The sequence below is a fragment of the Giraffa tippelskirchi genome, chromosome 3, assembly GCF_054371585.1.
Source record: "Giraffa tippelskirchi isolate mGirTip1 chromosome 3, T2T-mGirTip1v1.2.pri, whole genome shotgun sequence".
NCBI classification, from domain to species: domain Eukaryota; kingdom Metazoa; phylum Chordata; class Mammalia; order Artiodactyla; family Giraffidae; genus Giraffa; species Giraffa tippelskirchi.
Window position 1 is genome coordinate 24999402 of NC_137277.1, and position 12185 is coordinate 25011586.

The 12185-nt window shown below is 48.7% G+C and overlaps 1 protein-coding gene across 3 annotated transcripts in view; it reads left to right on the forward strand.

Annotated features, from left to right (window-relative positions):
* The first annotated feature begins 1610 nt into the window (after window positions 1-1610).
* Window positions 1611-12185, forward strand: part of IGF2BP1 (insulin like growth factor 2 mRNA binding protein 1) — a 39750-nt gene continuing 29175 nt past the window's right edge. For 2 of the 3 annotated variants that reach the window (XM_081582510.1, XM_081582511.1), the window contains exons 1-2: window positions 1611-3220; window positions 4362-4422. In XM_081582510.1, the coding sequence (XP_081438636.1) occupies window positions 3046-3220; window positions 4362-4422 (236 nt within the window). In that variant the 5' untranslated portion in view covers window positions 1611-3045. The remainder of the gene's footprint in view (window positions 3221-4361; window positions 4423-12185) is intronic. The other variant, XM_081582509.1, reaches the window with a different exon arrangement.

Sequence of the window (12185 nt, forward strand, 5' to 3'; positions counted from 1 at the left end):
AGAGAGTAGTGGGTATGTTCCCCAGGGAGAAAACCTGAGAGGTGCTTCTATTAATTCCTGAAGATTTAAATTAAATGAGGGAAACAGCACTTAAGGTTTCTGGGACCTGGAATGCTCCGCCGAGTACCTTCTTCCTTGTTCCCCAATATAACAGAAAAGGTTCCAGGAAGCTGGGTTCCTATTTAGGGAAAGGCCAAGGAACACAACAGCCTTTCTGAGACCATCTTTTAGCCCTTTCAAAAGTAAACACACAACACCAAGAAGAGTCCCCGGGCAACAGACCCACACATTCTGGCCAAGATAATTTTTTCCCCCTAGCCTCCTAATTTTCCTCTTAATTTTCTTCGCTCTACAGCTTCTATTAGCTTGCTTTTCACTTAAGAGAAATTATTTATTGCATGCCTACTATGTGGCAGGCAGTGGAAACTCGTTGGTTTGTTGAAAATTGTTTATGTCAAGAGCCAAGTATTACGAGTCTGAAACGGGTAAGGTCGGAGGAATTGGGGGGTGGAATAGAGATATCGCCAACCTTCTTGGATAGAAAACATTTTTTGTCTACTCAGCAACTGATGGCTTATAGTATTCAGATTTCTGTAGATGCATGGAAAGAAAAAAAAATCACAGAAGTAAAAATTCGACAAACACGTGGCTGGCAAGAACAAAACGCGGATTTGGAGGGTGGGTTTGGAAGGTGGTGGAGATGGAGAAACCGAGTTGGAAGCCCTCCCCCACCCCATTTCTTTTCAGTGCGCGGGGAAACGGGGTGGGGGACAAAGGTGCAGCGTGCGGTCCTTTAACTCCCGACTTTTGAACGGTGGAAAATCGTCTGCCAGAAGGGCGGTGCGCCGAAGTCGGAGCCGGCTCACTGACTCTGCAAACACCAAATAATAACAAGAAAAAAAAAAAAAAATCCAAGGCATTCATATCGGTGCAGCTAACACGTGTTGCGGAGTCTGCCCGGGCCGCCGGCGACTGAGACAATGGGGTCGGGGACCGGGAAAGGGAGAGTGACCCCCTTCCTCACCTGCCCTCGCAGCACGCGTGCCCCCGACAAAATTATTTCTCTCTCTCGCAGAACCAGGAGCAAACCCCCAGCTTCCGCCCAGTTCGGGGAGACTCTGGCATTACTGGGGGTTCACCCCCCTCTTGCCCTGGTTCGCTGGGTAAAGGGGCTCCAGGGTCCCCGGGCCGCGCTCTCCACCACCCGCTGGCGCCGTCCCAGCCCCCGCCGCTGGAAACTCGTTGGCCTCGCTCGCCCCTCGGCCTGGGATCCCGGCTGCGCGTGGACCGCACGCCCGGCTCTGTGCCGCGCACCCGGGACTCCGAGATGCGCGGCCAACCGCCCCCTCCCCCACCGCCGAGACGGGGTGCGACCGCCCACGTGTCGCCCCTCGCCCAGTCGGGTCCGTCCCTCGGGCTCCCGGGGCCAGAGAATCCGGAACGAGTTGGTCAAAGGCGAGGGAAGGGACCAGGGCGGATCCGCTTCCCCCTCCCCAGGCGGGCGGGGGAGGGGCCGTCGCCCCCTCCTCCGAGCTGAGCTCCCGCCCCTCGCTTCCCCGAGCGCCGAGCGGAAATTACCCCCTCCCCCCGCGGGCCTGACCTGGGGACGTGGGCGGGGCTTAGCGCTCGGCCCCCCGGCCCTCGGCCCTTCTCCCGCCTTCCAGCCAGGATCCAAATCTCGCACCCTAAAAAAGTTCCGAGACCCGAACCCGGAGCTGGGAAAGCTGCCGTCGCGAGAGGGACGGGCGGAGGGGACTCCACCTGTCTGCCCCCGCGTCTGGGAGCGAGAAGGGGATCCTTCGGATCTCCACCCTGTCACTCCCTCCTTGAGACCTCCCCCTTCGGTTAGCCCGGGTCCGCTCGAGCGACCACTCCTCTTCCTTCTCTCCACCCCTCCCTCTCTCTCGGGGTCATCTTGGGCCGGAGCCGCGCTTTCCCCCAGGACCCCGAGACGTTAGAGTTCAACAGCCGAACCCCGGGTGTGAGCCATCCTTTCTCCCGAGGGAATCCCGAAACACGATTTTCTGCAGATCCCTGGTTTCCAGCCGCGATCCCCCGTGTTTTCCAGCTTCCCAGTCCCGCGCTCGCGGGGCCCCTCAGTCCCGGATTCCCCGAGGCGAGAGAGTCTCCTAGCGCTGGGGTAGGGGAGGCCGAGGACCCCCCCACACACACTTAAAGATCTAGGGGAAAAGCGCCTTTCTTTTGAAATCACCGGCTCGCGCGACCCCCTCCTGAAGACCCCGGAGTCCTCGTTCTCTTTGTCTCTCTCGGCCGTCCCCCGCCTGTCAGTCGCTAGCAGTTGGCTGGGGTAGGGTGGGCAAACTCCCCCCAACCCCCGACCACTCGAATAAAAAATAACCGCACATTTTACCCAACCTCGTAAGAGGAGGGAGATTTTGGGCTGGACCACCCTCCCCCAGCTAGGGCCCGGGTAGGGGGATGGGTGGGGGGCGGGGCGCCTCCCTAGGGGCCAGATTCTTGCAAGGAGGAGGGGGCAAGTAGAGCTATACGAAAGCAGCCCCCTCCTACCCAGCTTACCCGGGGGGTGAGTTGAGAGCCCACCCGCCCCCCCGGGTGGGAGTTTGGTGGGCTGGGCTGAATTGGAGGGCCCAAGGGCCCTGAGGCGTCGGGGGTCTTCCCCTGCAGGGTGGGTGGGGGCTTTCACCACGTGGCTTTGCCTTTTTTTTTTTCCGCTCCATTTTTTTTCAAGTCGATTTTATTTAGAGGCGGCGCCAGGGCGGCCGCGGAGAAACGTGACACACCAGCCCGCTTGGAGGGGTTTCGGACAGAAGGGAAGGAGCCGCGCCGCGTCGTCCGCCTCCCAGCGCGCCGCGGGCACTTCTCCCGGGCCTCCCCGAACTCTCCCGCGACCTCTGCGCGCCCTCCGGCCGCCCTCCCCGCCCCGGCTCCGGACAACTTCAGGGGTGGGGTGCAAAGAAAGTTTGTGTCTGCTGCCGCCGCCTCCCGCCTCGGCCTAGGAGGCTCGCCGCCCGCGCCCGTCCGCTCGGCCTTGCCCGGGACCGCGTCCTGCCCAAGACCGCCACCATGAACAAGCTGTACATCGGCAATCTCAACGAGAGCGTGACCCCCGCGGACTTGGAGAAAGTGTTTGCGGAGCACAAGATCTCCTACAGCGGCCAGTTCTTGGTCAAGTCCGGCTATGCCTTCGTGGACTGCCCCGACGAGCACTGGGCGATGAAGGCCATCGAAACTTTCTCGGGTAAGAGTCCACCCCCTCCCCGGAGAAAGCACCGCCTGAACAACGGGGACCTGCTCCTCCTCTTCCCCTGCCCGCCAACTCCTCTCCGTTCCCGGCCTGCGGGGCTCGGCCTGGGTACCGACTTCCACCCACCTCCTCCGACGCCCTCTCAGTCCCCTCTTTAGCCCCTCGCCAGTCCCTCCCAGCCCGAGATGAAGAGCTGGAGGCTTTAGTGAGGTGATCCCCTTACCCCCCCACCGACGGGGCGGGAGCCCCCGTTGGCAGGAGGTGGGGGAACTCGCCACCAAGACGACCCCCGCGTGGGCGTCCTTCTAAGTCAAGCCCTCGATGTCCGAGGCTGGACGCCCCCCCGCCCCCAGCACTCCCTCCCCTTCCTCCGCCCTAGGCCTTTCCGGGCGGGGAAGGGTCCTTGCCCGGCTCCCGATCTCCAGGGTTTCCGTGGGGACTGCAGCTTTCGGGCTCGACCTGAGAGCAGCGGGGTCCCGCCTCCCGCCCAGGGCCCGGGGCTTGAGCCATTTTGATTTGAAAGTGGGGCGTGAGCGGGGTGGCGCGGCGGCGGCGGCGGGTCGCCATGCTGCTTCCCGAGACCCAGGCTGGGCCGAGAGGCGCGCGCCGCGGCCGCCGGGGACCCTCCCGCGGGGCCCCGCTCCGCTCCCCCGGGCCTCGCCTCCTGGCCGGTCCCGGCAGGTGACCGCCCCGCCACCCGAAGCCCTTCTTCCTCGCTAGGCAGGAAAATAAAGTTTCCTTCTGCACCCCACCCCCACCCCCCGCCACACACTTGAGGAGAAACGGGGAGCCCTTTCTAGGCCCCCTCTCCCCACATCTGGGAGCTGTAAAGGTAGCCGGCCCACACGGACGCCCTCGCATCTCTCCCAACTCCGGCTCCCAGAGCCGTCCACTACTCAGCTAGCTTCAGTGAGAGAACAAAACACGAATTCAGAAAACACGATAATGAATTTAGAGAGTCCACCATTCCTCCAGCGACCTTCTTACATCCGGCTGCGGAACCCACTACCTGGATTTCTAGGAAGATCTCAAATCCCAGTAACCCCTGAATCACCCTAGTGTCTTTCTCCTTCCTTTTCCCGCCCCCTACCCCTTGTCCAAGCCCTCATATTGTCGTTTTCAATTTAATCTGTAGGGAAAGTGGAGCTGCAAGGAAAACGCCTAGAGATTGAACACTCCGTCCCCAAAAAACAGAGGTAGGAATGAGCTCTTCTCTGGGGAGGGGTCAGCCTGGGGACGCTGAGAGGCTGTGTTCAGGGGTCCATCGTCTCTCTAGGGGAAGAAACCCTTTACTGGCCTTCCCACCCCCAACTCCGGATGTTGGGGGCAGGGAGGGAAGATTGGCTAAGATCTTGTTATGGGTGGTTTACAGCTTGTTAAAAAAAAAGAGCTGGGGCTGGGGTGGACTAGGAGATGTTACTTGGAGAAGTAAAGGGGAAAAAGATCAATAAGGGAGAAAGCTTGTGGAGTTTGTTCAAGGTGTGTGGGGCTATTTTTGTAGGGAAGCTAAAAATCTTTTTAAAAGAGTTTATAGAGTCGTGGACATTCAGCAACTTTCTAGCAGGCCTGTTTTTCCCACCCTTCTCTCACCATAATTCTTAAGTGAATTGGGAGAGGGGTCCCCTTTGATTTCCTAGGGGAAATGGAATGAGTTCCTGCCCCCTAAAGAATTCTGTGATTGTGCTTTGTTTATATCTCTGCAACAGGCAAAGGCATAATTTTTTTTCACAAACTCCTACCTCTAGTCCTTCCCCTCAAACGTCCACCCCTTCCAACTGGATTTTGCAAATACGCTTTGGCTGTACTATCCTTTCTGAGCCCCCCACCCCCACTCCTTCAGTCCATTGTTACAAGGGGACCATCTGGGGTGAGAGCTTTGTGTTCAGGCTGTGAGCTGGGGCTCTTTGGAGGGTCTAGAACTCCCTGGATGAATGGGTGTGTGTGTGTGTATAAGTGTGTGAGAGAGAGACTGTTCCAATACCTTCCTGTCCTCTCTTCAGCAAAGGGGGTACCTCTATCGTGTTATCCCCCCAAACTGATTCAAGGTTCAAATCTTTCATTGAACTCTGGCTGGGAAGTATAAGGGCAGAGTCTCTGCAAACCTCACTTTAAACGTGTTGACATGCAGAATTTTCTTTCGTGTTGCAGTCCCCAGTAAATCTTTGATCCTTTCCCCCCTCATTTCAACTGGAAACTTCCTGCATTTCAGGATAGTCTCTGGCTTTTTCTGGGTGGGAGGGTGGAGGTGGGTGACTGTGCTTTTTTGAAGGCAGTTAAGAGGATCTAGGAAGTTTAATGTGAGAAAAGTCTGTTCAGTGCTTTAGTTTGAGATATTTAAGTAACATGGAACTATTGTATCTATAGATGATCAATATGACTTGTAACTGTGTTTATAGAGCTTGTGATTTAATCTCCAGTGCTTGAAATACTCTTATTGAAAAGGCAATTAGGGTTAAGGAATAAAGAGGCAATAAAATCAGAAGAAAGAAAAAAAAGTAGCATTTATTATTTGGAAGCATTTCCTGGAGGTGGGAATAAGAGAAGTATGTACACTGACATCTGTAGATTTACTGAGAAGATAGTGGATTTTTGAACTGAAAGCTGAGTGTTTGAAACTTGTTGATGGGAAATAACCAGAATAACTGGAATTCTGAAATATGTGGAATTTTTTTTCCTTTTGCTCTAAAGAATTGTTTAAAGGGAATGAAGTGAAAAGCAAGAAAAATAGCAAAATGTGATGAAATGGAACCCAAAACATTTATATTTTAATTTTCATGGTGCTCTGTATTTTATGGATCTTTTCCCCTAAGCCATCTGCTTGCTTTAAAGCCATTTTTAGGCTTCTTGTTCCCTCCAATATGTATTACTGAGGGCTTCTTTGAGTTGGGAAAGGGTGGGGTTTGTGAGGACTGAGTACAAAATCTTCCTTTCCACACCCATATTCAAACTTTTGTGTATTCTCCCCCCTTTCTGAAACAATTTTTGAGCACAAACATTGAGTCAGTTGTGTTTTGTTCCTCTGAGTGGTGGTAAGGCACTTCATTTTTCTAGAATGAATCAATTTTTGAAGTTTTAGGATTTAAAAAAAGAAAGTTTGTTTTCCTGAAGTTGGTTTGCTCTATCATTTTGTGTTCTTTGAGGAAGCATGTTGTGGTATGTGTTTTCAGTCTGTCTGAAAAGTATTTCTTCAGTTGGTTTGTTCCTGGCTTTTTTAGTTTTGTGGATGTATAGAACAGGAACTAGTTAATTAACTATGACTAATGTATTTCAAGCAAAATGAACGGTGGTGCATATATATATATATATATATATATATATATATGTGTGGGGGGGGTGTGTTTGTGTGTGTATATATATTGTTTTCACTGTTTAAAAATAGAGAGCTCTTCTTGATGTACTCAGTTCCAAGTGAACTATGGCTTTAAAGATTTCCAAGAGATTCATAAAAACCTCCCAACCTAGTTCCTGGGGGTTTTGTTTTTGTTTTTACAGGGTGGGGGTTAGCAAGCAAAAGAGAACAATATTTTTTAGCAGTTCTCTCTGAGTAACTGATTTTGAAGTATTAATATATTTTGTTTTAACCTTGTATCTATTTGATAATACAGTTTGTTCCTTTTTAAGAACTCGAGAATGAACACTATACATTTAAACTGAAAACATTAAATTGAATTTTTTAATGAGTAGCCTTTCCAAATACCTTCTTAGTCAGTGTTGGAATTTTAGTCAAGAGTTTCAGCTTACTGTTGAGAATTTATATAAATTTACTGTCAAGTGTTAAGACAAAGGAGGGAAAGCAAAAGCATTTTAGAAACAATTGTGGAAAGCATTTGTATTTATTTTTAAATTTGAGACACTTGAGTAGTGAAGGTAAAAGGGTATCATCCTAAAGAGACTTGGGTATTTTGGAAGAAAATTCCTTAAAAGGAAATTAAATTTTTGTTTCATTGACCACTGTGTGTGACTTTTTCTAGAGGATTGTGGCCTAAAGATGGCATACCTCCTGTCAACTGGTGTCATCAAAATAAAAGGTGTGGTTAAGGAAAAAAAAAGGAAAGATGTACTCCATTTCTCTAGGTGAAGTGTGTTCAAGATGAAGACTTTTATTTTCTTAGGCAGGTTAGTGTTGTTTTCTCTGACTTAAAATGAGGTGGGCTAATTGAACAGTTTCCCTTGTATTTGTGACTATCAAAAAACACAAAAAATGGTCTTCCAGGCAAATGAAGTGTGAGAACTCTCAGAAGAGTATGTATTCAAACTTTATTCTGATTTTACGGTTTAATTTTTAAAAGTTGGTTGCTTTAAAAATCTCTGTAAAGGGATGGCTTGTGAAGGGCAACAAATATTTTCAAGTGATTTGCGGAGACACTGAAGAAGTAATTGGATCACTGAATGTATTCAAAACAGACAAAAATTTTGCCTTCAGGAATGGGTTTGCCTTTAAGGAAAATTGTTCTTATGGGCTGAAATGAATTATAAGAGAAGCAAGGGAATGTCTTAAAAAAAAATGTGCAAAGGAGGAAAAGTATTAGAGTTGGGAGTATTTGCAGGCACTTTTGCCTTAGTGGTTATAGCTGAAAGGTACATTTGACCAGGTCTTTAACAAGTAAGTTGAAAGTAGAAATAGTATATGACACTTTTAGTAAAAAGGTTTTCTTAACTAATATCAGTTTTTTTGAGTTTTAAATAAGTTGAAAAAAATCAGTTGATTCTTAATTTTTCTGCACTGTTTGGAGGAAAGGTGGAAATCAACTCACTCTTTCCATTTTAATTGTCACCTAGAAAGTAAATGTTTGCAAATTAATTTTTTTCACTGCTAGAGAAATCTTAAACTTAGCATTTAGTGCTCAGTATTTGAAGATGACTTTCCTAAAGACAGTGGTATATGACTGTCCTTTGGAAGAGCTGTAGGTTTCCAGAACCCTTGGCTTTCTAACCCAAAGTAGATGAAATTTTACTCCAATGGTTTCCCAGATGGAGAACTTTTGCATAAAGAGGTGGAAGAATTGTAATTCCCATCACTAATTTATTCAAAGTATAGTTAACTGCTCCAAATGTAAAATTGTAATGGCATAGACTTTGGTGGAACAAGAGCAAAACATTCTTTCTTGTAATTATGTTTTGGAGGTGAAATACATGATGTTAACCATTGGAAGAATCTTGATTCAAAGCTTCAGAGTGTCTAATCTTTTAAAATTACCTTAAAGCATGATTCAAATGACATATATTATGTGTTTGGGTACTTTTAAGCCTCGTTTTTTTGAGCTTATTTATTCTATAATGTGACACAGTCAGTTGACAAAGATACCATTGAGGTAGGCTTGTGAGTATAAAATTCTTAAACACTAAATTTTTTTTCAGATCTGGTATAAAGTGAAAAGAGGGAGACCTAAGTGCTATTTGTAGACCTTTAAGGGTTTTTGTGATGAAGAGCTGTATATTGGTTATACGTGTGTTACTTTGTGTGTGTGTGTGTGTGTGGGGTGGTGTTGGTGTTGGTCATGTTGTCATTAGAATAAATGTATGAACCAAAGGCGTTTGAAGAACAGACATTTTGCCAACTGTTAGAATTTAAATTCGGTCTTGTTCGCTCCCCATCCTCTTAAGAGACTCTTAAAATGTGGCTAATGCCTTCCAGAAAGTGCAGCTTAGATTTTGGGATGGGAGTGTTTGGGAGAGAAAAGGGGAGGAAAAAAGCAGCAGGGGAGACTGGAAAAATCAGACGAGTTAGTCCTGGGTTGGAAATTCCAGACGGGGAAAAAAAAGAAAGAGAGATGGGGGTTGGGGTGGATTGCCCGCTTCCCTTTTAAAGAGGAGCGGCCGGAGGCGCACAGCGACCGACGGGAGAGGGGCTCTCAGACACCAGGTTTAGAAGACGGTGTTAGATTCAGCCCAGGGCAAGGTGATTTTTGCTTTCGGAGTTGCCTGCCTTCCCTTCGCTTTTTCAAAAAGCAGAGAAAGTCGAGGCGGCGCTGGAGGCGCTTCCTGGAGAGCCTGCGCCGGCCCCGCTGCCCTAACCCTTCCCCGCCCGCCGCAGCCCCAGCCCAGCCCCGGCCTCGCAATCTCTGCCCGCTCCGCGCAGGGGCCCCCGCCTGCCTCTGAGCCAGCCCCTGCCTGGGAACAGCCGCAGGCCTGGGTCTCCGAGGAGGGCTTCCTTTCCCAGGGTCCCCGAGACCCCTGGCTGCGACGCGTCGGCCCACAGCCTCGCCTTGGTCCTGGGAGCCCCCAGATCCCAAACCTCGCCGCGGCTTACCCGGCCTTCCACACGGGGAGAGGTCCCAGGCCCCACGGTGCAGACCTTCCAGCGCCCGCGCTGTCTCAAGACCTTTCCATTCTAAGGCAGAACCTAAAGGCTGGTGGGTGAATGTGGAGTGAAGAGGCAGAGGAGACAGGAAAAGAGCGGGTCAGGGGAAAGTAAGAGGATGAGAGGTGAAGAGAAAATGGAAGTGCCTCTAGTTGCTGCCTTGTCCCAAGACCCGAGGCCCTTAGCTGTGGGTTATAGAACCTTGGAGAGTAAACAGCGTGGGATAATATTTAATCTTTAGTAGATGTTCTGTATGTCCCCAGGCCCCAAAGGCTGACTGAAACAATAACAAAGGAAGTAATAGTAACCAGAGGATCTACCATGGGTTTTATTTAGTTGTAAATGATTGACAACAGGTCTTTTATTTGGCCACTGGCGAGGCTGTGGAGATCTTTCTCAGGGTCTCAACCAGTGTTTGGCTCCATGTTAACGTCAGATTTGCATACCATTTCCACCTGTGTCCAGTCCACACCTTTTTAAATGTCTGTCGAAAGAAATAAGAAAAAGGTCTGTCCTTGAAAAAACATGGAATCAAAATGTATGCTTTTTTGGTTATTGATTTGATTTGGCTGGAAAACAATCATCGAGGAGAGCGCCTGTGATTGGCAGCACAAACAGGGAGATGTCCAGTCCTTGGTTTGTTAACTGAGTTCTAGTAGAAGAACCTGGAGTTTGTTCACAGGGGGCTCTGTACTTTTCAGTAGGTCCAAGGGGTCATCCTAGTATTGAACAAGCAGAGTCAGCTTTGTAAGACCTGCTTCTCCTTTGCAGCCAGTAGGTTGGCAATAAAGAGGCATGGAGTGAAGGAAGAAGAGGCTTGAACAAGCTTTCACCCTAAATGCAGACTGCTGAAATAAGATGTGTGTTGATTATGGGTAAATCACAGGAGAAGAGTAGGTCTGGACCTCATCATTTTAATATAGTTGGAGAAAACTTGATTGCGAAACGCTGAAATGTAACTGTATACAGAACAAACACCACTAGAAACGCAGTCCTAGTGCAGAAGTCCAGGCTTCCAGGATCTGATGTTCTGGTCGTGTGGCAGAGAGCATGGCGAGCCACCAGTAAACTGCTTTTGTATGCAGAGCAAATAACTGGAAGAGTAAAAAAATAATTTTTCACTAGATTGTCCAGATATTTTCAAAACTCCTAAGGACAAGTCTGATTTATTAGACAAGTGGCATTTTGGTGGCTAAAGGCATATGTAAGTGACTGGTCAGGATGGGTGGGAACTTTGTTCATAGTTTAGGGGGGGGAGGTTGTGGAGAAGATCTCTGTTAGAGAGGAGACAGAAGAAGTGAAGGATCCCTTTTCATTTTCTCTTTCCCTCTCCAGCATATCTGTTTTGTGGATGTTAGTCAATCCTTTCAACATATCCTTAGGAAAAGTGGGTTAAGGAGGGCTTCATTTTTGCTCATTTTGAGTTAGTTTCAGTTAAAAAATTAGTTTTTCATCCAGATGTGTTGGCCACTTGGAATGAAAAATGTTAAGTCTGAGTGAAGTTTGATTGGATGGTTTAATTTAGTTAATTGGATACAGTTAGAATCTTTAAGAGGAGAAATGAAAGAATTGAGAAATTTTTTAAAGATTGTTTTGTGTATAGGTTGTTTGTGGAGTCTGGGTTCTTTGGCAGCAGGAGCAAGGAGGACAGGAATCATTTTCAGAATTCTTGAGGCTCAAGGAGAGAGGAAGCTCTATTATTAGGTCCGAGTCTCATGACCTTCCCTAGGTCCCTCACTCAGTCCTACAGGAGTGTGGAGGAAAGGTGTCTCTAGAGATCCTCCGAAGAGTTTTGGAGTCAGGCAATGGCTGGGAAACTGGAAAAGTTACTTAATCTCCTTGAGCCACCATTACCTTAACTGTAAACTGGTGCTACCACACATTAGCTATTCCTATTCTTTGTTTTCGATATGGACTTGTGCCTCCTGTCTTTGGACTGGGTGTAACCATTGGGCTATTTTCCTAAGGCAGTAGGTAGGGTGTTCAAGTCCACTTCTGTGGATTTGGTGTGCATTTTATGTGGAACAATGATGGATAGGCATATTGAAGGGGATTTGTGTGTAGGATGCTTTTGATAACCTGTGTGCTAAAAGGAAGAGGCCACCTTTGGGGAGATACAGATGAAGCTCATCAGGGCAACTGCCAAGAACCCCTAGATATGGGCCCTACCATTTTAACCATCCTTTTAGGAGAATAGAGCATATTTTCCATTGTTGATGCCCTCAGCCTGGACCAGGTTCCTCACTGAAATTTCACTCTGGTGCTACTGTCAAAGGTGCTTGTTAGGGTAGGGAAACTGGTGAGAGGAGAACTCTCCTAATTCTGCAGATGAGGTAGGTGCTGTGAGAATTCCGGGTGAAGGGGACTCTTAAGTCCTCTAGAAGGTCTGAGGAAGGAAGAAATAAGCAGCTTCCCTTGCCTGGTAGGAGATGGGCATGTTTGTCTTGAAGTTCTGCTCTTACTTAAGCTAACAAAGTAGGCATTCAGGAGTTGGGGGTCCCTTGGATTCAGAGGTAGTGACTGCATCCATGGCTCCCCTCCCTGTGCCCTCTTAGATGGCAAAACCATGGTGGTCTCAGTTTGTTTCCCTGGTCTGGAAATAGTCCCCCAAGGTGTACTCAGGACCCACCTTCATGTCCACTTCCTTTCTTCAGCCCT